Source organism: Copadichromis virginalis, linkage group LG19 (assembly GCF_057382275.1).
Source record: "Copadichromis virginalis isolate Kocher_CV1m ecotype Utaka linkage group LG19, C_Virginalis_male_GT1.1, whole genome shotgun sequence".
NCBI classification, from domain to species: Eukaryota; Metazoa; Chordata; class Actinopteri; order Cichliformes; family Cichlidae; genus Copadichromis; species Copadichromis virginalis.
Genome location: NC_140636.1, coordinates 11,361,258 through 11,387,521, shown reverse-complemented (window position 1 = coordinate 11,387,521; position 26,264 = coordinate 11,361,258). Strand labels below are relative to the sequence as shown.

The window sequence follows — 26,264 nt, the reverse complement described above, 5'->3', positions numbered from 1 at the left end:
AACACTGTATATATTGTTTGTTACCTTTATGCTTTGTGTGAACAACTAAGGTGTGTTGCTTATGAAATCCATGAAGTGCTACAGAGAAAATTACATTTTATTTATGTAGTTAACACATTTTGAACTCTTAAAGAAATATAACAAAAGGAAAGACACCAACATGAACTAAAATGATCCATGTAGCAAAGAAAAACTGTTGTGAGCCGCCACCCTCATATCGCCTTTGGGTTTTTGGAGCCTTGACCTGACTTTTAAAAAATTATTTGAAAAAAAGCACTATGCTTTTAAAAAATGAAAAATATATATTTGCAAAATTCTGCCTAAATATGTATTTTACCTGGTTAATGTGTTTGGCGGGGCGTCGTCTGCAGCACTGCTGCAGGGGAGGCGGACGCACCTGAGCGGCACCCGCAATCACGCCTCACCGCCTTAACGTCTGTGCTATCTATGCTGTTGTTGGTATGTGTCGGGCTGTGAGCTGAAAAGCTACAGCCGGCTGTGTGCGTACAGCAACCGCGTGTGAAAAGTGGTCAATAAAGACCTGCTGAAAAGCATGTTCATGCAAACATCGTCAGGTCTGCTGTCGTATGTTTACAATGGGACTTCTGTGCACAGCGTCTGCAAATCGGGGCTTTAATCTTTACGCAGGACTGTAAGCTGTCGCATGTGAGGCGTGAGCGGTGTTTGTTTTTAACATAGATCACGGTGGAGAACAGCTGCTGACATAATGTGGATCCGAAGCTCCATAATTGGCCTACCTGGGGTTGAAAGTCTCGATAAATGCACGGCGTTTCGTACACCGGCTTCCGCGAGTGTGACCCTTATTTTGAGCGATGAAATATATATATATATATATATATATATATATATATATATATATATATATATATATATATATATATATATATATATATATATATATATATATTTTTATATATATATTTTTATATCTCAATAATCTTCCAATTTAGAACTACAAGTTAAAAAAAAAAAAGAACTAACATAAATAAAATACACTTCAGCTAAATACTTCTAATTTATTTTCCCAAACCACGCGGAGCCGCACTATACGGACTAAAGAGCCGCATGCAGCTCCGGAGCCGCAGCTTGCCGACCCCTGCCCTATACCTAGCATCCTCTTTTATCAGACCAATCCTCTGCATATCCTCGTTAACTACATCTATGAACCTTTGAGGCCTTCCTCTTTTCCTCCTGCCTTGCAGTTCCATCTTCAACATCCTTCGTCCACTATCCGCTCCTTCCTCCAATAACCTTGCTTAACTAACTTTGACTGCAAACTGCTCAACCTGAGCTGTTTTTTTATATATAGGACCAAATCACAACATTAGTCACTTCAAGCCACTTTATACTGAGAGAAAACACCAGCTATCAGAAAACCACTATAAGGCAAGCACTTGGCGACAGTGCGAAGGAAAAACTCCCTCCCTGGTGTATCCATTTATAATTCTGCCCTCCTGGTCACTCCCAACACCTCCTATCCAGTCTTTCTGTCACCACCACAGTCTCCAAACTATACACATGTCCTTTCAATCTTGCTGTGGTCACAAAATACCCCTGACACTTTTCTCCACCCACTGACTCCATCCCGCCTGAACTCTCCTCTTCACCTCTCTTGTACACTGTCAGTTGCTTTGGATGGTTGACTGCAGGTATTTAAACGTATCCTCTATTCATTACAGCTGCTCCTTCCATCTTCACCCCCCCCCCAATTTGCACACATCTATTCTGTGTTCTGAATTTCATTCCTGTGCTTCCACCTGCTCCAGACTAGATGGACACTGACTGTTGCACTAGATGGCTGCCACTCCCATACAACGATGCAGCTGGGAGTCTCTTGTTTAACTGAGATTCTTCTTTAATGCCGTTGTCTGCAGATGGAGGTTCTGTCTCTAATTCTGCAGTCTTTACCTTATAAAATAAAGCACCTTGAGACAGCTGATGTTGTTCTACATAAATAAAAGTGAACTAACACAAATGGGTCCAGTAATACATCAAGTGAGGGTAAGATGCAGCTTAGAAGCTGACTTGCAACCTTGCACTGCAAAGGCTGATATGATCAGAGACAGGCAGTATATAGTTTGATAATATCATCTATGAGGACGGGAGAGAGCAGTTCGGGGAAATAACTTTAAGAAAATCATGTTCCAAGATCAACAGGAAGGAGTGAAAAACAAAATCCAAAACCCAGAAAAGTAGAGGCTAGGAAGACGCAAAAGAGAGGGAGACAGCATATCTGAAGGAGCTTTTAGAGTGACATCAGGAGCTGGGTATCATATGTGAGGAGAGCAGAGCAGATTTTCAATCATGGGTAGGTGAAAAGGAGAGAGGACATAGTTTTTCACTGCAACCTCTGTGAGTACACACATTGTGCACTCGAGGAGAAAGCACTGAGCGTGAGGCTGCCAAAGAAGAATTGAACATGCAAAAAGCCAACTAAGTGTTCTACAAAAAGATTTATACTCAGCCCTGGACAGCCAGGGACCTAGAGACCCCACCACTACACAGTAGAACTATGTGGTGGAGCTGAAATTGGTTGAATTATAAGTTGCTTTGAAGAACAAAGTCATTCTGAATGAATAGTACACAGTTTTGAATATGTTCAATTCAGAAGAACATTATTCAAGAAAGGTCTCTCAAAAAAATTACAAAGTATTAAGACCTCCACTGACTAATGCTTTCCAAACAGAACCATTTATTTCATCTGGTTAACATTTCTGTATTCTTTTAACAACACTATCCATCTGTCTGTCAGTCTATAGATAGGCGAAAACAATTATTGTAATGTCAATTTTTTCCAAATGTGTTCCAACTTCATCTATATGGTTTGTTTTTGATTAAATCTCTAGAAAATGTTTTATACTGGCTAATAAAGCTGAACTCTTAAAAACACATCAAAACCAAACATTGTAAGCACTGTAAATGCAAGCACTACCAATTTGTCCTCAAGTGAAAATAAATATACTGCCTACTTATTGAATCACACAAAAGATAAAAGTTTTGGTAATGACAAAAATATTTATGTGTCACATGCTTTGTCACTTCAACATTCAAAGACCTTTACAGGGTCTGTATAGTAAGATTTTTGCCTTTCTGCAAACAACAAAACACTCAGACACTAAAAATTACTAATGCGTCAGTAAAGCTCCAATTTCAGCAAAATTAACACAGTAAACAATTATCATAAAGGCTAAACTGCCTGGTGCAAACATTAGTGTTAGCTGTTTAACTGTTCCTAATCACTCTATAGCCACAGTAGTCTTCTATAGAGCAGGGCGATATGACCAAAAATATTTATCACGATATACATTTGAAAATTTGCGATAACAATATAACTGACGATATAACTGACACCAGACAAAACACTTTACAACTCCACAACTTTATTAGTGCAAAAAAAACAAAAACAAACAAACAAACAAACCCCAAAACAGAACATCACTGTATTTTCACTTAAACAAGCAGCTGTTTTTTTTTGTTGTTTTTTTTTTCTTTTATGTGCATTAAAGTTACATAAAAATTTAAACAGGCAAATGCAAAAAAAACCCCCAAAACAAAACAAAACACCCCCCAAAAAACTGTAACCCCCAAAACATAAATCAAAAATCCAAACATGAACTCAGTAATGAGTAGCTCCACCGTTATTGTTGATCTGTTCAAAAATTCATTGAGGCATGTTTGATGCAAGTGGCAACATTTCTCCAAGTGGTGAAGACGGTCACATGAAGGCCATCTACTGTCTGAAACCGTTGTCTATTTTTGTAAACTTCCCTTGCCATCTATCCCCAAAGGTACTCAATTGGATTTAGATCAGGGGAACACACAGGGGGGTCCAAACGAGTGTTTCTATGTTATTCTTCTGGAAGAAGTCCATTGTCCTGCGAGCTTTGTGTACTGTAGCGTTGTCCTGTTGAAAAGCCCAGTCATTACCACACTGACGAGGGCCCTCAGTCATGAGGGATGCTCTCTGCAACATCTGGACATAGCCAGCGGACGTTTGACGCCCCTGCACCTCCTGAAGCTCCATTGTTCCACTGAAGGAAAAAGCACCCCAGACCATTATGGTGCCCCCTCCACTGTGGCACGTAGAAAACATCTCAGGTGGGCCCTGCTTGTCAGTAATGTTGGAAACCATCAGGACCATCAAGGTTAAAAACTTTCTCATCAGAGAATAAAACTTTCTTCCACCTTTCAATGTCCCGTGTTTGGTGCTCTCTTGTCCAAACGGTCAGTTCTGTGCTGTTCAAGGAGACGAGGCCTTTGAAGACGTTTTTTGTTGTTAGTCTCAGATGCTGCCCGATGGTTATGGGGCTAAAGTCGGCACCAGTAATGGCCTTAATTTGGGTCGAGGATCGACCAGTTTGATGGATAACCAATTGGATCCTCTGGTTCAGTGCTGGTGAAATATTTTTGAGTCTTTCTCTTGACTTTTCTGTTCCATAACCCTCAGGATCATTTAAGAAATTCCAAATCACTGTCTTATCACTGTCCTACCTCAGCAGTGATGGCGTGCTGCGAGAGACTGATTATGCAATTCAACAACGTGACCACGTTCAAAAAGGGAACCTTTTTTTGCCATCAGAACTTCATGACAGCGTGACTACCTGACTGAAAAAAAAAAACCTTGAATCCACATTTTTGCACAGATTTGGCCTTTTAAAGGCACGGGGACCTAAACTTTTGATCAGCTGTCAAACAGCCTGTTTCAGTTCAAGCGGTCTTTTCAATAAATTCCATGTTCAAAATATGTTTTGTCTCACTCCCATTTCTTCTCGTTGTATGTTGAAGCTCTACTTGGAACCTTGTTAACATCCAACCATGCAAAATATGATTTTTTGCCATTTTTCCAAGTGGTCTTAAACTTTTGATCGGGACTGACAATCCCACTGCAAATTACACCTTTACATAAATAACTAAATAAATAACATGGTGCAGAGCCCTACTGCAAGTAAGTTACATTTCCTGTGTCTCTGTATGTCTTGTTATGTTCAAATTTTTTAGATAACTACAGTACTTTCTCTGGCCTCATACAACTCTTACACTCTACAATAGAGTTGGAGACCATTTACTATTTCAAAGGAAAAATATTTTTGAATTACCAAAAGGTATTCTTGGTGCGGTTGGCAGGTTGCCAGCATGACATCTTCAACAAATTGTTTTGATGATCAGACATTAAGTGGTGCAAGATTATGCAAACTGCTAAATGCAAGGATACTTCAGTATCTGGGGCTGTGGACCTTCATGTAAGATAGCGGGCCAAGGATACATTAGCCATTACTAGCAATGCACACCGGAGAAAATAGTTGGCTGTCAAGTCACATTCTAATGAACAGTGTACTCTTTTTAAGAATGTGGTGAAGGAGAAGAGGTATTTTTAAAACTCACTCAATTTTAAAGAGGTACTAGATGAGGTATTCTGAGTGTATCAAGTCAGTATATAACTTTATAATACCTTAACCTAATACATAATAAATCTAGACATAATCACAGTACATGAGACAATACTGACATTATTATCTGACTCCATTATACCTCTTGATTACTCATATTGTCAAAATGATCAGCACAAAAGTAATTAACTAATGAATGCTGGGTAGCCATCAGCGAGACGGAATCAGCCCAATAATAGCCTTCACCCAGGCACTTTGAGCAGCAACAAATCCCTCCCCTCCACCATTAATGTAAGCTGTCCTGGAAACCTGAATGACATAACTGACAAAATTGTAAAATAACAAGTGTAGTGCAACAAGCACAGAGGGAATGTTTCGACTCATTGAATTGAAGAAGGCTGCCTAAGCACACACACACACACACTTACTAGCACCTTTTTGCTTGCAGCCACAGTCTCCTCTATGCAATGGTCTCTTCTGCTCAAAGGTAAGCGTTTCCTATTGATTTTCACTACATAGACCTTCGCAGTGGCTGAAGTGATTAAACCAGCAAGCCTGTAACCCCTTCACTCATAATATTTATATTAATATTCATACCACTGACCAAAAGAAAATATCATCAACAAAGAAAGAAAAGAAAGCTGATACATCACAACCTTATTAAAAAAAAAAAAAAAAAAAAAAAAAAAGAAGGTACAAGATACATTTTTCCTTAAATGCTTGAGTATGATTTGGATATTGCAGGCAGCATACAGAGTCTTTTTCATGTGTGAATAAATGCACAGTGACAATTATATGACTATTATTTTCTTATTTTTATATTAAAAACGATTTCCTAGTGATACAGGAGCACATACACACTGCCCTCTGCTGGAAACTGTAGAGGCTGAAAAAACAATAATGATAATGGATAATAATGGAAAAAACATCTACTATTGTCAGTTTTCTAAATATATTTCTATTCTGCAGTGTTTTCTCAGACGCTGTTTGTATTTTAAAATGTTTAAAATCAATTAGAAGGCATACATGTATTTATGTGCAGTATTTGTCTGTAACAAATGAAGTATTGTCTGATCCAGATGCACAAATGTGCAGAGAGGAGAAGCAACACTGAACAGAAGATTGTAGAGGTGCCCTTTAACTCCAAATTTCCCCTACATATTTCCCTCTTCACTGTGATACTCTGTACCCACGCACGCACACACACAGGAAATGTTTTTGTCTTTATATTTCCAAAAGCCCTTATGGGGAAGCAATGCTGACACACACACTTTTTAACTTTGAAGTAAGTGAGGTAAATGGTCAAATCAGCAGCATGGATTGTCCTGCCTCACTTTAAACCGCTCTCTTTAAAAGAAAATCCAACAAATTTATTTGCATATTATAAAAGGGAATAAAATACTAATGCAGTCATGTGAGTCATAATATTCCCTGAACATTACTAGTGGTTGGGTGAGTCATATTTCGCCCTATCCTAAAGCCAAAATGACAAAAGAGTATATGTGCTGAATGTGATATGTGCTTAAAGAATGTGTCAAAGCTATTTTGGGGGGTAGGAATATATAATGGCATCATACTCATGATTCAAGATCCAGTTTGCAAAATTGCTTCATTTTATCAGCTGAACTACAGTCTCCTACTTTGTGCTATTAATATTTTGCAAGACTGCATGTCACAATATCAAAATAGATTAAACCGTCTCATTTTGAAATGAAGCCCTTCCCTTTGCTTGTCCTGAAAGACTTCAGCGAGAGAGAAAAAAGTCACTCTGCAGCAAGCTTTAAAATTCTGTGCACCTACAGAGCACATTAAAACGCTACAATAAACCGCAAAGGGCACCTTGTTGCATTGTGCTCCAAGCAGGAAGACAGCAAAGACGCAGTTAGTGGACAAACACTGGGTGGGATTTCCTTTCCTCTTGGCTGCTGCCTTACATTGTCTGTTTCCATATGCTGGCCAAGGGCCGCAGACATGGACAATAACAAATTGTGTCTGTTTTGAAACTACAGACAGACACACAAAGATATTCAAACAAAATAAATGCTCTCCATCATGTGCGTGCATTCTGACTAGGATTGCAGCCAAGGTAAATCAATTTCTAACACTTATCTTCAACATCGACGGTTCAAATGTTAACCGGGCTGGTGCGCACCTTAATGTTAACTCTTTAACTATTAGCAATTACCCTGTAGCCACGCGAGTTGTATATTGAAATTACCATTATGAAAAAAAAAAAAAAAAAAAAAAAAAAAAAAAGACACGCCTCTTAATTTTGTCAAGAGACATGTAGTATTGAAAACGGCATTGGGTATCAAGCATTTTTATAGGTATCAATATTGAGCATGAAATTCTAACATGGTGACAACCCTGCTCCAAACTTAAACAATCATACTGTACAATACAATAATCATAGTTTTACAACTGTTTATTAATACTCACAATTGTATATTTAAAATCTGTATAGTTTTCAGTGATAATATAATTAGAATATAATTATTTTTTGTGAGCTTATACAAGAACTATGTTTCTGCAATAGCCACATAAAGTTTGTTATACCAATATGTCTGGTAAGACTGTGCTGAATTTGGCAGAAGAGCTAAAAATTTCAGCGGTATAACTGTAAGTCATTTGGTACCAAATTTTTAATTTTTTTATTAACCGATCTGTCAACAGATTTCTTTTACTTTTAAAATGTATGAAATGTCCAAAAAAAATAGTAAATAATATCTATACTGTTTCGCCGGAATTCAAACAAATGATTAATTATCAAAATTACTGATATTTTCTGCAATTATACTCATGTTCATCACTATACATGTGATGACCGAATTATATTTCCAAAATCATTAAGTAGCAGCTGTAGTTGAGTGTTTAAGTGGTCCAGACTGTTGAAATCCTGTGGAAAGCAGTTTCATCCATGTCCTGTTGTATGTTTGCTTACATTTTAGAAAAATAGATAACTACAGTATATTTACAATCATACTTTTTTTTTTTTTTTTTTTTTTTTTTTTAAATGGACTGTCAATCAGCAGTCCATTTCCAGACATTTCACTTATTACATAATTGTCTAATATATAAAGTAAATATATTACCTTGTTCAACATATGCTCAGCCAATTCCTTGTTGGTAATCTATTGGTGGATATGTATACTGGATGTATATGATTGGTTTCTATGTTTTTCTCTACTAGAAACATTTTTTCCACACAAACGTCTACACTGCAATATGTTTTTCGATGAGCCTAATGAAGGCTACAGCCTGAAATACATTGGTCATGTAATAAAGTGGTTATTCAGAAGCATTGCTAAAGTTTCAACCTCTTAACATACAGAGTAGGGCTGTGCGATATGACCAAAATCTCATATCCCGATATAAGACATCTATTGTCCCGATAACGATATAAATCACATATATATCGTTATATCGAACAGCCCTAATACAGAGATACAAAAGACAGAAATTTTTCTTTTACAGACAAGTTTGGTAGAATAGTGACTGTCAGGTTATACTACAATGTGTCCTTATCACATGATATTTAAGGCTGTATAAGGAGGTTTCAGCTGGCACAGCTGGCCCATGCAATGCCATCAGAAGGTCCCACAGAGAGTGTGGCTCTAATCATGCATGTATTAACAAACCTACAGTGAATGCAACCCACTGAACAAACGCGGTTACCTGCTAAAGCTAAACAATTATGGCTATTCCTTTGACATTACATGTATGTAGTATAAACCATTTAAAAAAAAAAAAAAAAAAAAAAAAAAAAAAAAAAAACACACACTAATGAAAACAACAAAGATGAACTGCTAGTTGCTGATCACTATAATTTCTCAGTTACAGGTTTCATAGCCTCCTGATGTCCTTCATGCAGTTACGTATTTGTAGCCTAAACATTTTAAACAAGTCTATATCAATTTAACCCCCACACAATAATGTGCCTAATTAACCTGACAAATAAAGGGCTTCCAAAGGCAGCTGAGGGAGCTGGAAGTTAACCGACTGTCCACACTTGCTGAGGTGATTGATTAATAGCTTCACCAGGAGCTACTTGATTCCAGTGCAGTTCTGCCAGACAGCAGCTAATGAATATCACTTAACAAACAATTAACACTGTTGACCAAATTCCCGTGCGTCCATGAATACACCACTGACCTAATTTGAAGTCAGAATGAAGATTGAGAAAGAGTTTTAGGCCCTCAGATAATAGATAATAGTTCAAATAATGTTTGTTACTTTATATTTTTAGAGAGAAATTATTAAATTTTGCATCCATCCAAGGGCATTAATAGTTACTGACCAATATTCAGTTGTTAATTTTGAAAATATGTTTTTAATGTAGTCCAGAATATTTACAAAAAGCAAACAGTATTTTACATCTTCCCTAAATCAGACATCTATGTGACAGTGAAGGGAACTAAAATGTAAGACTAATAAAATTTTGTCATGGTATGCACAGTCTTTAAAGAATTTTGTTAAGAAAAAGGATAAAGGCTTCCTCTTGGCTAATTCAATGAATTAAATACAAAAATAAAGAAAATTTATTACATAGATAAAAACTGCCATAAAGCTGTCCTGCTCCTAGAAGCCTAGAATAACCACAGCTGTTTAAGATTATCAGAAGAGACAAGCAGCCATGAAAGTAAAAGAACTGACAAGGGGGCATGTATAAAGCTGATAATCTTGTTTCAATACAATATTGCGCTGGAAAACCTTGAGTGCTGGGATGAATATCGATGTTACTTTGATACGTACCACCCACGCAAACATTGTGGCAAAACAAGCACACTCCAGCAGCCCCATGAAAATACAACGCCTCTTCCCTGCAGGACAAAGATTCCTGCTCCAAACTCTCCACATCGCAGTCTAATCAAGCAACCACCAAATGCAATGCAACAAGCCTGATGAACAGGGGACCCACCTCACAGCCCAAAGAACCCCCATCAAGGCCCAGTAAAACCAGACACCTTCATACAAGCCCCCAACGATTAAAATTCTTTTAGCAGCACAACAAATATTAGGCAAGGGGTATAGGTAGTATATTCAACCACAAAACACCAATATTCAGTGAACACTACACTTTTTTTCCTCTTAATGTGACCTGTACTGTACTAACAGGGTTATGGGTGTATTCTCGGGAGCAGGTCAACATGTAGAGCATGGTGTTAACAGCATCAGAGAGAGAGGCTCAGATCCCACTGGAAACAAAACAGCATGTATGCACACTCAAGTCTGGGAGGAGCTCAGAGTGAAAGTGCCAGCCGGATAGCATATATATATATATATAAAAAAAAAAAAAAGTGGTAATCCTGATAAAAACAGACCGTTACACAATACAGACAGGATGATGTGGGGGGAAAAAAAAATGATTGTTTGGGAAAATTCAAGGTCAAACCAATGTCTTTTTTTTTTTTTTTTTTTTTTTTTTTTTTTAAATAAGGCTTTGAACTTAGAGGTTTCTCAACTATAAAGCTTCTGTTTTTCAATAGCCAATTAATATTACAAGATAAGGCAAAGGAGGGTTCAAAAGGCTAATTGTGTGTCTTTCTGTGAATTGTTCCATTTACAAGCACCTTGATTTTATGATGTAAGAACTGCTGTACTAAGAGAAGACCTAAAATTCAACATTCTGCAAGCCTACACATAGAAAAACAGTTTTATCTTTCCCCATTTATGTTACTACTACTATTATTATCATCATCATCATCATCATCATCATCATCATCATCATCATCATCATGGTTAATTTTCACATGGTGATTATTTAACATGATTACTCATTAAAAGTTGCCTTTAGCTGTTATTTTTGTGCTGTCATTAGCTGGCCTAATTGTTGTAGTTTTTAATCTAAAAATGTATTAATAAAAATAAAAAATAAAAAAATAAATAAAAAAAAAAGCAGGGTGACTGGCTTGCAGAGGAAACCCAGCATAACAAACCTGGAGCAAAATGTCATGAACTCAAGCTAGGCGATCAAAACTGTATTCTCTGTCAGTATGTGATGCACTTTGGCTAACTGTTTTGACAGATTGCATGTGTTTCCTCCTTTACACGTAAAAGGCTTGGTACACTTGAAATGAGCACACTCAGCATTTGCTGCAGTTAAGCGTAATCACTCTTAAACAGCCCTCATGCAAACTCTCAAAGAGAGAGATCTCTCTAGCAAACAGGAAACAGATTATGCATCACTGACAAATTTGCAAATCAGAAACAAAAAATGTGCAAAGATGTGCAAGATTACATTCATGACAGTAATAAATATGAATTGTATACTGTAATTTCTCCAGTGTCAGGTCTACAACCAGAAATCTTTTTAATACTCCATGATGAGAGGGTCAAAGACAAAGCCACTGGATGCAGAGATCTACCAATCAAACTTTATTATAGCTCTGACTGACCGATTCACACCACTTTTAAATTAATAGGATTTATTTCTCTGTCTGAGAAAGGATTCCTACTTAAACAACCCTTATTTCTACCAGCATCTTTCCGGTTGCAGAAATAAATTGCTTTCTTTTTCTCGGCCCAAAAAGTTGATTCTGTCTATCTGGTCTAGTGTTTTCAGTGGAAGAAATGTCTCCAGTCTCAGCTGACTGCAGGTTCCCCAACTTTATAAACAGTATATTTGCATAATGAATGAAACTAGCAACACTGACAAACAATGGGCTGTGAGGTCCGTTTCTGGATTATTTATATGCAAATTATCATTACTATGAGTACCAGTTACACAGAGTTGGGGAACGGCTGCAATCACAGCATTGTAAGATGTATCCTTAGGCCCCTTACTCGATTTAGGGATGGCCTCTTTGACTCCCCGCTCGAACCAGCGGGGCTGAGAATGGTCCTTTTTTTGAGTTTGGGGTCATCCTGCAACCTCTTACGAACGACCTCAACTGATTCAGTGGCTGGAACACAAGTGAAGAGAGATGAAACAATGGTTTTGTACGATGTTACATCTGCCTCCATAATGACATCTCTCACCTTCTCAACAAAATCCAAAGTGTTCTGGATGTGGTGTTTAGAGCTGCCTACCAACGGGTTGAGGATCGTAGCCAGAAACCTTGAGATGTTATAGGTGACCAAGTTGATCATGCAGATTTAGGTATACAGATTTGTCTTAAAGGTACACCCTGTTTATGTATTTTCGATCATCATCAGTGGTAGTTGATCAATTGTCAAGAAAACTTCTATATTAGTGATCAAGAAACTGACCTCACAGTATATTGTTCATCAGTGGTGCTAGTTTCAGTCATTATGTAAGTCTATAGTTCATTAGGTTGGGGAAACATTGAGTTACCAAATTAATCTGTCCCATAGATTAGCCCATTTCCACTGATACCCAATCCAACTTTCTGAGTCAGGATCAAACCGATATACAAACCAGTCAGATAGATGTATCCCTACATAGATAACAAAGGAACTACTTGAGAGACCACAATGTACCTAGGTAATGCTTGGACTGAGTACAAGAAACCTACAACTTAACACTGCATAGAGTGCTTGCTACTATTCAAGGGTAACAGGACGCTGATAGCCATCACCAGGAACACAATGCGGCTGTGAAGGCAAAGTCCACGGCCACTGCAGAAGCCACATCAAGGGAGGCATTATCTGTACTAACAGAGTGCATTGTCCACAATGCTGTTCATGGTTCACAGTCATCATTGTTCAATCTCAAAAGGTAAGTGACCATCAACCACCTCATATACAAGATGGAATAATTTATGAAACTCTACTGATAAAAATGAAAAACAACACTGATTTAAACTAATTTCCTTGAAACCCTTTTCTGATCACATGCATGTTTATCTGCAATGCTTAAGTTTCTCCACTATATCAAAATGGCAACAATTTAACTCAAATTTAATTGTGAAAAAGAGGACAAGGTCACAAAGTAGCATAGCAACAAAGAGAGGAAGCATGGTACAGTCATACTGTCAGTTTCCCCTGACAGTATGACTGAGGTTCACACAGACAACCCTGTGGATCTCTTCAGCCACAACAAGGATGCTCTGGGTTATATCCAAGTCTGAAGCATCACATGTGGACTTGAACAGGGCAGACTCTTCCACTGAAAGCTGCTACCCATGCACAAGTTTAAGAGGTATTACAACAGAGCAATATCAGCTGGGAGTGGTGCACAAGTACATGAGAAAATGACAAATGTGAAAATCAGCCAAATTTGAAGCAGGTTAGGTCGATTTTTAATTCATGATGTCTCACCTAGTACAATTATGATGTCAGGCTGTATGCCAGGAGTGAACAAGACATCCACTCATTGATCCATTTCACCAGGATCAATGGCTAGAAGATTGGAATGTCATTCAAACTGGATATATCCAGTGGATGGTGGCAAAGAGAGGGAAGATGTTAAGAGCTCCAAACAGACAAGCTGCCACTGGCCAACCACACATACTGATGGTTGGAAAAGAGCAGAAGACTAGATGGAGAGTCTTCTTGTCATGCACAGAGGAGCATGACAAGGTTGCAATAACAGTGGACACATCACAATTTAAGATCAAAGTTGTTATAAAAGCTAGCCAACTCCAACTACATCTGAGAACCCTGTCTGAAAAAACACAGCCTTAGGAACATCTAAAGTGTGTAAAATCCTCAAACTCCCTTAAGATCAGATGCTCTGCTGGAGGATCAGAGCTTGAGAAAAAACATAATACCTCTCACATGGTGTTATAATTTTAAAAAGGTCACAAAATCAGTGAATGACTCTAAAATGTACTTAAATCATCTTATCAGTGTGCCTCACCATTGAACTTGCTTAAAATCTTAATGATGTAGAAGGTAAGGCCGATTCTGCTGTTCTATATTCTTGAAGACTGAATGAAATAAATATCAGTGTTTATGGTTGCAGATATTAGACGCCATATTTCGCTTTTGTTAGACTTAAAGCTGCTTCTTTGCATGTGTTTTGGCGCCAATGACAGTACTTGCCTTGCTTGTGTGTTCAGCATGTACTCCATCCATTTATAATGAGTTCTGCTGAGAACTGAGGAAGCCAATTGTATTTACACATATAATAATTCCCTTCCAGCCTAAACCATGTCTTACAATGACAGTACAGGTAGTTGTTATGACTCATTTAATTAAAACAATTATTATTGTTAATCATACACACCTGTCAGGACTGAAGCCAAAACATATTACTGAGTGTGTTTAAGATGAAGACTTGTACCACACTCTTTAAGTTCGCCATCCGCGTGCCTTGTTTTTAACTCCGGTGCATAACAAGTGACTAAAATAAGAAATACAGTCCTTATATAAGGTGAACTGTCACCTGTGAGGGAAAACATTAGCAAAAAAGTTTTATATTTCCACATCTTACCTTTAGTAAAACGATTCACTGACGCCGCCCTCACCTTTCCATCGTCCTTAACAGTTTTCATAATGTTCCCGGTCTCCAGAAAATGTCGAGAATATATTCTTTTCTTCTTCCTCCTCTTTTTAAAATAAAGAAACCGAGCAATAACGAAAGGTTTGACTTTGTTTTCTCCGGTCGCTACATTTAAAGAACTAGAGAAAGTGTCATCAATTAATTAACGGTGGTCGTCAGGTGCTGATGACCGCACGCGCCCGCCGAGTGCCTGAACACCAGCCCCGCCCACCGCTCGCGCTGCGGACTGTCACATAACAGTATCCAGAGCGGGAAAAAGCTGACTGGCTACAGTGTTCCAATTTACTGAAACCAGTCATTGAATGCGACACCTGCTGCCCCCTGATACAGCGCGGATTTTAGATTTTATACTGTGTTTCGATTACACAGCAGAAAAATGACAACTGCATAATGTAAAACCTCTTATCATTTTTACTGATTGACAGGTTTTTGTTTTTTTTTACTAAATTATAAATAGAAAATAAGGAGCGGGAGGGGGGCTTACTGAATATTATTAGCATTTTTGTATCACAGTCTAATTATGTATTATTTTATATTTAAAAATAGCAAGCCAGAGAGCAGAAATACAGAAAACTTCCTCGAAAATCATCTACCTTGTAAAAGAGTAGGTAATGATTACTTACTGACTCTTATTACTCTTACTAAATAGTTAAATTTTATTTATATAGCACCAAAGCACAACAACAGTCTCCCCCTGGTGGTTTATACTGTAAAGTAGAGACCTTACAGAGAGAAAGCCCCCAAAAAACAACAATCCACATACCATCTAGGTCAGGGGTGCCCAATCCCGGTCCTCGAGAGCTACCGTCCTGCAGCTTTTAGATGCATCCCTACTCCAACACAGCTGAATCAAATGGTTTGATTACCTCTTCAGCATGCCATCGTGTTTGGCAAAGGCCTGATAACAAGCCATTCATTTGATTCAGCTGTGTTGGAGTAGGGATGCATCTAAAAGCTGCAGGATAGTAGCTCTCGAGGACTGGGATTGGGCAGCCCTGATCTAGGTCATGCTTCTGGTAGCATTTGCATGCATGGGTTTCTGTCTGTGTGGTCTGTGTTATTAACATATAGAAACTACGTTTAAAATATGTCACATTTGACCTATGACTTTCAAAGTAATCAAAGTAATGTTGATTTCAAGGTCAAAGTAATATTAAGGTTATATAGAGTTCCTTACGTGACCTTGGTAATCTGACCTCTACTTGAAGGTCAAATAATCCATGTCCAGGTATTTACAAATCAGTACCTCTGATCCATTATCTGCTTCAACATAATGTTTGTGTAATCAAAGTAAACATCTGCCACGCTGCCCTAATCGGATTTTTACTGCCCTAGAAAATTATTAAAGTAGGCTTAAAAAGAACAAAGAAACAAAATGATTATATAGAAAATACAGTATTATTCCCTTGAAAGTAAATAACGCCCAGAGAGTGAGCTGCCTTGGCAGAGGTTTATGCTCTGTGAGTGCTTCTTGTTCGGTGCTGTTATACGCTGGACTTTGGTTAATTGTATAACCCACAGAACTGATTTGCCCCCAGTATTTGTATCAGCAGTTTACCATAGCTTCTATGGTATTATCACAGAAGGGCTTATTGCCCATTGATGTTTTTTGGATTTTTTTCAAACTAGACATTGTTACAACAAAATTGGAATACATAACTGACTCATTATTAATATTATTTTTTAGAAGCCAGCTGTCCAGATTATGTGGTTTTTACACCACATTTACCAGCTGTTAAAATGCAGAATTGCTATCAGCTGAGTACTCTGAGTTCTTAGCTGCAGCTGGTAAGTTATATTGCTCTGCAAAGTTTTTTAATTATTTCCTGTCAATACCCCTCAGGTAGATGTGCTATATAAAGCAGTTATTAGAACACATTCACAAAGGTGAACATAACAGAGACCTTTTGTGATCAAGCGTTTGTTTGAACATCATAATAAACCATTTCTTGGGTTTGCAATAGAAACTAAAGCCCTAAGTTAGAAATAGTTTTTGTCATATTGGACTTAGGTTGTCACTCTGGCTGTCGCATCACCACAGCCTTGCCACAAATATGACTAAATCTGTCTTTTAGAGTCTAAAAATAGCATAAAAGAGAGGTCTCTTGTCCACGTGGGATTTATAGCAACTGATTTTTGTCTTCACCTCCTGCGGGGTGCAACACTCTCACTCATTCTTGATCTTCTGAAACAGAACACGTGTCGAAAGCTACATGTGGAATAACTAGAAAGACAACTGAGCACCGAGTTAGTTATAGAATTGATTATTGAGGGCTTCCGCAGTTTCTTAGATCACGTAACAGCAAAGGCTAACATTTGTTTGATATGTTTGAAGAATACAAACCCAGTCAGTCCCTTAGATCTCATCGTAACAGCTTTTTTTTGCCTGCGGTCATAACCGAGCTGCACACACACCCACGACCCCCCAGTGCGGTACCACAACTTTCAAGTCAAATTTGTGTTCTTTTTAATTCCCCTGCTTTTGTGTTATTTGATCCACTACATTTCTTATGGCGTTTATTTCTCCATGTATGTGTGTGGGGTTTTTTTTGGTTATAATTTCAAATTTCAGTATTATCACAGAGACCATTTGGGGCTTTCAAAGTTCTGTGTAGTGGAAACTATCATTGATCTCGAGACAGTACCTATGGGGAGGGCTGTATCAGCCGGAATAAAGTTTTAGATGTTAATTAATGCCCATTTGGACTGAAAGCACACAGTTTATTACACTGCAGAAGAATCACACACAAACCTCCTGCACCCAAAAGCGAGTGGGATACATCTCTTCTTTTTCAGCCTGTGGTTATTTCCTTCATTTCTCTGCTGCATCAAACATCTCTCCCACCAGTGCGTCTCACCTCTCCGTGAGGTGGAGAGAAACCCCCACGGCACCCAATCCCGCTCCTCCACTCTCCCTAATAAGCCAGGAAGAGATTCCTTGGCAGACAGCTGTTCCAGATGGCATTATTACTCTGCACTTTCCCAGTCATCTGGCCCGGGATCCAGCACTGGCAGAGGTGGCGGTCCCTTTGCTCTGCCTGCGCATCAATATCAACACCAACATATGGCAGTGTTATATAACACTGTATCTGCTGGGTGATATGTTTCTGTGATAATCCAACAAGTTCTCTTTCTTTCTTTCTTTTTATTTCTGTGGCGGGTTCAATCGTCGTTCAAGGACCACTTCCCTTTTCTGCAGTGTTTATGTACACAGACGAAACGCACTGAAGATGACAGAGTGTTGTGTTGAAAGTAAAAGGTGAGAAAACCTCGATGCTCTCAGCTCCCTTGGCATGAAAACAGCCTGAAGCCTATACTTGAAAAGCACAAAATTGGTTTAGCTTAAAAGTTCAAAGCGTCCATGATGTATATACCAGATGATACGCGGACTGCGCTTTTATTAAAACGCATGGCAGTCTGACTCTTGCTGCTGCATCCTTTTCTTTAGTTCAATTTACCCCTTCACTCAGCTTTATCTCCACCATGTTTTTGATAGCGTTGGGGTGTCTGCGTGCCACTGAACATGATAGCTCGAAAAGTTTTGAATGTGTTCTCATAAAACTTTGTAGGGGTGTAGAGTAGGGTCATGTTAACAACCCATTAACATTTGGCTTACATCTACCAAGGTCAACTTAGTGATTAATAGGTCAAAAATATACAAAAACCTTTAGAACATTGAAACTATAATTCTTACAAGTGTGGTGAGTATTGTCAACATATAGAGAGCATCATATAAAGAGGCAAAATATGTCACATTTGACCTTTGTGTAAGAGTCAATAGGTTGATCTGAAGGTCAAAGTGACAATCCTATATAGAGCTATTTAAAAATAAATTTTTATATTTCTTACTGCCATTGTTTGTTTTTAAAACATAATGGGAAATAGGGATATTGTTCCAAACTGGGATGCTAAAGAGCACAGTACTTTGGACCTCTGGTCTCAAGGTCAATTAGACTCAAATTGTCATAGAAAGTCTTTTATCTATGAAATTAGATAAAAGCAACATTAGGAAATTATTTATGAGGATTTTAAAAAATCACATTATAGTTTGCATCCAAATATTAGGTCACATTTGATTTCTGGCCTTTCACTTTTACATTTCACATCTGCCAAGAGGGTCAATATATTAAAATAGGTTCACAAATACCAAAAAACAAACATCTAAATGGGCATTTAAAATGAAATAAATATATCCGAAATACAAATACTATTCCTTTAAAAGTAAATATTGCACATAAAGTGAGCTGTCTTGGCTGACTTTTGCACTCGCAGTGTTTCTTGGCTTGTATGCAGAAACGTTTTGTTACACTAATGACTTTCTGGTGTTCCCACATCAATTGCACACATATTTTTTTTAATGTAGTAATTTTTTTTCTTTCAATTTTTCTTTTAATTTTTGTTCAAATTGCTGGTTGAAATAGTTTCCTTTGGTCCTGAAAGTGAAAAAAACAAAACAAGGAAGTTACTTCATGAGTCAACAAATGAGTCTAATATCTCACATTAAATCACACCTTATCATTTTCACATACAAAGAAGATAATAACTTGGAGAGTAGCAAGATTTAGAAGTGGAAGAAAAACTGTTACCTTCAAAACCAATCAGACAGATAAAGGCTGATGCAGATCTTATCCAACTGTTGTCTAAAAGGTGAATAAGAAATATTTCCAAAATATTTTCCCCACCTGTCTGAGGAGCTGTTGCCTTTTCCTTGTCTCCTTAACTGTGAAAAAACAGCTATTTGTGCTTATGTGCACCAGAAGCAGTCTTTAACGTTGATGTCAACGTTATTTTATGCCAACTCTCTGAATCCTGCCCCTTTGTCACAATCAGCACATGCTCAAACATTAACCCTTCCACCTGCCTGTTCAGCAGGAATGGATCCAAACATTAACACTGTACAAACCTGCACATTCAAAATTTACACGGATACACATGCACAGACTGACACAGATGTCCAATAATTTACACTCACTTGTGTGTCCAGATATGCCGGCGGTGGTGGCGGTGTTATTAGCAAAAGCACGTACCAAACACACACAAGCACATCCAAACATACATTTGTAAGCTTTACAAGCGCTTACAAATACACACACAGACGTCACACACTTCTCAGTTCGGGCTCTCTCTATTGGCTGGTCTTAACTGCTTTGTAGTATTTTTAGGCCTGTTATTCTGGGGTCTGTCCTGGCAGGCCAATAGGAGAATATATAAGCCTCCCACCCTGCAACTGGGGACCACAAAGAACACACAGTGGAAACATCTCTGGTCGATACTCCGGCAAACATCCGGCAGGCTTTTGAAATCCTCTCAGGGTGAGTATAAGCCTCACTAACATATAGGGATGTAGGAGCAGTTAAGCCTACACAGAATGGGTTTCCCCTCCTGCCCTTTTAAGTGTAAATCAGGCATAAATCAGTATTTTGAGAGCTACTTTCATCCATGTTTTTATTTATTAAAAAAAAAAGAAGTACTATTCTTAAAAACTCGAGCACACCTAATTATTTTAGGACAATGGATTAACTTTGACATGATAGGGGCTAGCTTTACTGTCATCTGAAAGTTTTGCTTGAATTGCTCCTCAGGAAGGGGTCAGGGTTAACTGCTACGCAGTGCACACAGCTGATAGGACCTGGTGAGGGACACTTGAGCAGGGCAGATACATGCCACGTGGCTTCAAACAGGTCATCTGGCTGAAGGACAGCCGCTGTGCCAGCCTGCTGCCCTGTCAAGAATATGCAGTTTTTCCCATACGTTGCTTATTTTAAAGAGATGAATACGGCCATCAGTGTGAAGGTTCATCACGTACAGGAAGTTACGGGGTCATGTAATATGACGAAAGATTTATTTCTGCTTTTAGCTGAGACAGTGATTAATGATTTTAGCTTTTGCATTCATTTGGTTATGAATAGACATGATATAATTGCCAATTCATCTCTGTCTTACACACAGCGCACTGCACTGTATAGAATAAGCTCTCTGCTTCTGTCTTCCGAACAGCTTGCGCACGAGGGATCCCTCAGCAGTTGTGTGTCTCACTCTAAGCAGAACAAAATACTGAGTCACTATCTGCTCATGAGATTAAGCTAAAAATATCTTACAGATAATAACTGAATTTTACATTTTATCCACCTTGTCTCTGGACAGGATACCATGCATCCAGCATAATGTCCGCTGAAGTTGCAATTCAAAAGTTTTCTTTCCCGTTTGCCCGTGCTGCACACCTTTCTCAGGAAAACGATGTGACCCGGAAGGGATGCATACAGGTGAAAACCCTGGAGCTTCGTGAGCTTCAGGACAATCCTGTTTTAAGCAATCCAAGCTCAGTTAGGGTTATAGGAGCTCAGGCACACAATGAGAAGCAGGCACAGGAGAGTCTACCAGAGCTTCCTCCTGGACAAGACGTGGCAGCAGCACAGGTCCTGGTCTGTGGTGAAGCCTCCAAGAGTACTGTGCTCTCCAGGCAGTGTGTGTTTGAGAAACTGATAGTGGAGAGCGAGGACCAGCGTCCCGCTGCAAAGAGACAACTGTCGTCTGAGAGCGCGGCTAGAACCATCACGGTGGTGAAAAAGAGTGCTGTGAGGAAGGAGGCAGATGAACCAAGACACTTGCAGCAAAAAGCACAGAGGCCGAGAGCGTGTGCTTCAGTAACAGTGACGAGAAAGCACAGAAAGGACCTCTTCACCAGCTCAGACGTGTTCCACAGGGTTGACTCACATGCTGTGAGGGCTGGAGCAGAGGTCAGAAGTACTTTTGTGTGTGTGTGTGTGTGTGTGTGTGTGTGTGTGTGTGTGTGTGTGTGTGTGGGTTTTTTTTTTTAAGTGTCTGCAAATCTATCTGCCATTTAGTGCTTAATCTTAGTGCTTTAGCTTCAGCAGTGAGTCACACTAGAACACTTTCCATATGCCAAGATGAACAGAACTGCAGTTCAGTCAGTTTCAGTATTTGGTTAGTTCAACACTAGAGAGACACAGGGACACAACGCTGTAAAACTACAAGGAATTAAGTCATTCCAACTCCATGAAAGTTTGTGACTCCATCTTTGCCTATGTTAGTTACCTTTAAAAAGCTGTGAGTTCTAACAGTGCATATCGTTGTGTTTGTTTTGGAGCTGAAAGAAAAGTGCGTGTACAATGTGAAAACAATTGTACAAAGCATCACAAAGGAAGCCAGAACTGAGCTGGAGAAACTTCGTGCCATCTGGGTCTGGCTGTGCCACAACATCGGTAACTACAGCCCACACAAGCCCACTAGGTTTAGCTAATGAGACATATTTTTGAGTTTAAGGTGGCGAATCCATCTATGTTCAGCAGCATTCACTCATACAGGTGTCATTCATCCTACTGTGAATAAAAGGAAGGTTGCTTTCACAGAGTATGATGTGAGCGGGTACCTTGGCCACTCGGAGAAGCTGAGTTCACCAGAGGAGGTGATTGCGGCTGGCCGCGGTGTTTGCTGCAGCTACTCCAACCTTTGTACGGAGATGTGCAGGTAAACACAACACCTCCGAAAACAGCTGTTGTTGATTTGTGATCGCCAGTTTATTAACTGCTGCATTAAAGGCCTTCTGAGTTTATGAACTCGAGTTTGAGGACATGCGATATAAAAACAAAAAGCCATGAGCATGTTGTTTGGTTTGTGTTTACAGAGAGGTGGGCATCGAGTGCCAAGAAGTGCCGGGCCACAGTAAGGGCATAGGATACCGCCAGGGCCAAAGCCTGAAGCATGTGAAATCTGATCACCTGTGGAACGCTGTGCTTCTGGGAGGACAGTGGTTCCTATTGGATGCCTGCTGGGGAGCGGGACGAGTAGATATGGAACATGAAAGCTTTGTGAAAAGGTGTGAAAAGGAAATGATTTCAACACATTCACTATTTAGCGGTTAGGTTGCTGCAAACAATACCACAATGACACGGTGGTACGACAATAATGACTGAAGTTTAACAGCTGCTTATTCGAATAATCCCATGACAGGCAGCAGGTTGAGTCTAAAACCAGCACACTGTCTCTATCTGTTCCTTCAAGGTTTGATGATTTCTATTTCCTAACGGACCCGGAGGAGTTCATCGATTCGCACTTCCCTGATGAGGAGAAATGGCAGCTCCTAGGCATACCCATCTCCCAGGAAGAGTTTGAGAGAAGGGTCTTCAAGACCTCAGCCTTCTTCAGTATGGGGCTTAGGCTGATTCGGCCACATCACTGTCACATTGTCACAGGTTACCTGACAACTTTTTTGTTTTGTTCTTCTGGTCAGCTTTCTTTTTTTTGGTTTAGTCTTATTGTTGAATGTCATTATGTTTTAATCAAGAATGCACTCATATTTATTTTTAACATCTATCTTCAAGTACGTTAAAAAAAACAAAAACAAACGCTCTCTTGTATTTTCTGCTCAGATAATGGTGAGGCAAGTGTGTCCCTTGGCTTCTCAAAGCCAACAACCTTTACCTATGAGATCACCCAGCACCAAGACCTCCTCCACTGTGGTGCTTCAGAGCAGAAAGAGTCTATCAACTCTTCATTCGGTATCCTAACTGTCTCCCATCGGAGCATGAAGTTGCAACTCCTGCCACCCGCAAGTGGAATGTACGATGTGAAGGTGTTTGCTAGACCCGAGGCAGCTGCCACGCCTCTGGTTTGGGTTTGCTCCTTCACAGTCGAGTGTCCTACCCCCAGAGCGATGGAAGAGATCCCAGAGAACCCCTTCTTGTCTTGGGGGCTGCAGCCAGTTGCAGGATCTCTTGGAGTCACAAGCAGCAGCCAGAGCAGCGAGGTTGCTGAGGTGGACGAAGGTGTCTTTGATTTGGTGCTGAAGACCTCCAGGCCTCTGATGATGCTGTGTGAACTGGTTCACCCAGAGATGGATGCTGCCATAGCCAAACGCTGCCTGGCTACTCAGATTAAACCAGACACCCTGACGTGCCACGTCCTGTGCCCTTTACATGGCTTCTACCGGCTGTCGGTGTTTGTGCGGGATTATGAGAAAACGGAAGTCAAGTTCCAGAACACTGCAAACTTCCTGTTGCACTGCAGGGGGAAGGTGGTTAGTCCTCATGAGCTCTTCCCTCCTAACCTGGGCTCAGCATGTGGCCCAGGGACCCGGACGTCAGAGGCGGGACTTTCCAAATTCAGTCATACAACAGCAGTGGTGGTTACCCAGCAAGGCAAATGCAACATCACCTTCCACAACCATCGCGACCTTGAGCTTCACACTGTGCTCAGCAAAGAAGAGAACAAATCAGCAGCTTTTCCACTTTCCCGCTACTTGTTCTGCACATACACAGACACAAAAGTGACAGTGAGCATCAGCCTGCCTGATACTGGGGTATATCGGCTGGGCCTCTACGCTAGGATAACCCCTGGTGGAGATTTTAACCCCATGTGTGACTTTATCCTAAGGAACATCTGCGATCAGCCGGGGATCCCTTTCCCTTGTGTCTATTCTGCCTGGAGCAAAGGCTGCGTTCTCTTTGAGCCTCGTGTGGGCCTACTGGAGCCCGCCTCATGGGTTCGCTTCAGGGTACGGGTTCCAGGGATCCAGAGGGTAAGCGTGGTGGGAGAGACACGGACTGACCTGAAACTTAATAAAAGCAGAATCTGGGAGGGTGACGTTTTCAGTGGAAATGCTCTTCAGGTACTAAAACTGGCTGTCTCCTTGGGGGACTCCAGTGACATGGCTGTTTTGATGACCTTTGACATCAAGCAGCAGGACAAAGAAGTGTGAAATCAAAATGCGGGGGTGTGGGGGCTACCGAAGCAAATCGCACTCAGAATACTTGCAAATAATTCAAACTGTGAGCTCAGATCTTCTATGTTTATCTGTATTAACAAAGTGCAGATGGCGGTATGTTAAAGCTTGTCAAAATGAAGCATACAGTAACAGGTACAACACTGGAGATTTTCTACATTTCTGAAGATATTTAAGTGCATGCACAAGTCTTGAAAGTAGACAAAAAAGAACAAAATTAAATAAATAGCATGGAACAAAAATTAGACTTGGTCATTTGGTTATTGGGAGAAATGGTCAAATAGTGCATAACTGTGAGCGGCAGAAGTATGTAACCCTCTAGGATTAGCAGTAAATGTAATGGTAAAATCAAGAGTAACTGGAGACACTGATCTGTTAATAACTGACTTTCACTAAACATATTTAGGGAAGTGACTCAAACCACAAATTATAATTCAGAGTATGCCAAAGGCAGATTCAACAACAATGTTCAACAACCCTTTAGAGGAGAGGTTTACCTGCACTCCAAGAATGAAAGCTGTGATAGCTTGTGAGGCCCCAGTGGGACCCTGGGTAGCTCCTTAGCGACAGAAAGACTCTCTCACAATGGCTAATGGTCATGTAGCTCATCTCAATCATTTCACCAAGAACACATTGAAAAAATGGTGTGCAAGATGAGCAAGTAGAAAGCTACTGTTCTCCAAAAAGCACAATGGTGCTGTACAGGCCTTGGTGCCCTTTGCACTAAGTTGGATAAGCAGTTTAGTCATTTAAATATTTTAAATGAGAAGCATTGTGTTTGGACAGAACCTTTTCCACCTGTGAAACATGGTGGTGGTAGTGTCATGGGACTCCTTGCTGCATCTGGATCAGGACAGTTCTTGATTAAAGCTACAATGAACTCTTGATTGTTGATTTTTAAAAAACAACAACAACCCAACAACACAGAGATAATTAGCAATAATTAGCAAGACAATATCAAAAGTATCTAACAGTAGAAGAAGAACAAAAACATATTTTCAATCAAATTTTTTTAACTTTAACAGAAATAATTTTAAAAAAAAAAGAGCGACCCAAGCAGGGAAACTTACCAAATATTGCAGTCGAATGAGCTAAAAGTGGGTTTTCGCCATCTAGTTTTCAGATTTCTAAGTCTAAACATGTTTTTGGCTATATTTATGCAGGAAAAAAAAAAAACAGTTCAAAAGGTTTGCAAGCTTTTCTTTCTCTTTCCTGTAACTCTATAAGAATTGATCTTAAATTATGTTCTTGCAACTGTATAAGCATTGCAGCAGCGTAGTATTATAAATACAATCGCAAACCAACATGACATTTTTATTTGAAAGCTATTATTTGATGCAGGTAGTATTCATCACCAGCAAACCTTCAAGCTTGACAATGGTGCTCAGCTGTGGTGCTCAGCCGTGATATTAAACTGATCAAGAGAGCTGTGTGTATTATTATTGTTGTTATGAGAAACAAAACTGCATTATGAAATGACGGTTGTCAAAAACTGTGCAATAAATATATACAGTGATGATGGTATGTCTTTTGTTTTCTGCAGTCACAGTCACGCAACGTTGCAATTTAAGTCTCCAAATTATGTTAATTATGCAACAAAGGCCTGTCAATGGTCGTTTTACAATTGTCTTACTTACACTGATTTATCTGGTAGCTTCTGGAATACCTGTCACAAGTTCTCAAGATTTATTGTGAAGATTTGCTTCAC

General features: G+C 39.4%; 2 protein-coding genes across 3 annotated transcripts in view; one reads left to right on the top strand and one right to left on the bottom strand.

Moving 5' to 3' along the window:
- slc4a11 (solute carrier family 4 member 11) overlaps positions 1-14,968 on the bottom strand; it is a 102,016-nt gene extending 87,048 nt beyond the window's left edge. The window contains exon 1 of one of the 2 annotated variants that reach the window (XM_085441158.1): positions 14,746-14,968. In XM_085441158.1, the coding sequence (XP_085297284.1) occupies positions 14,746-14,806 (61 nt within the window). In that variant the 5' untranslated portion in view covers positions 14,807-14,968. The remainder of the gene's footprint in view (positions 1-14,745) is intronic. The other variant, XM_085441161.1, reaches the window with a different exon arrangement.
- A 5,068-nt stretch (positions 14,969-20,036) lies between these two features.
- ky (kyphoscoliosis peptidase) lies at positions 20,037-26,073 on the top strand. The gene is made up of 7 exons (XM_085442624.1): positions 20,037-20,126; positions 20,959-21,551; positions 21,923-22,037; positions 22,185-22,302; positions 22,460-22,651; positions 22,837-23,027; positions 23,205-26,073. Exons 2-7 carry the CDS (start codon positions 20,979-20,981, stop codon positions 24,530-24,532), a joined length of 2,517 nt encoding a protein of 838 aa, XP_085298750.1. The 5' UTR covers positions 20,037-20,126; positions 20,959-20,978; the 3' UTR covers positions 24,533-26,073.
- Positions 26,074-26,264: the final 191 nt, after the last annotated feature.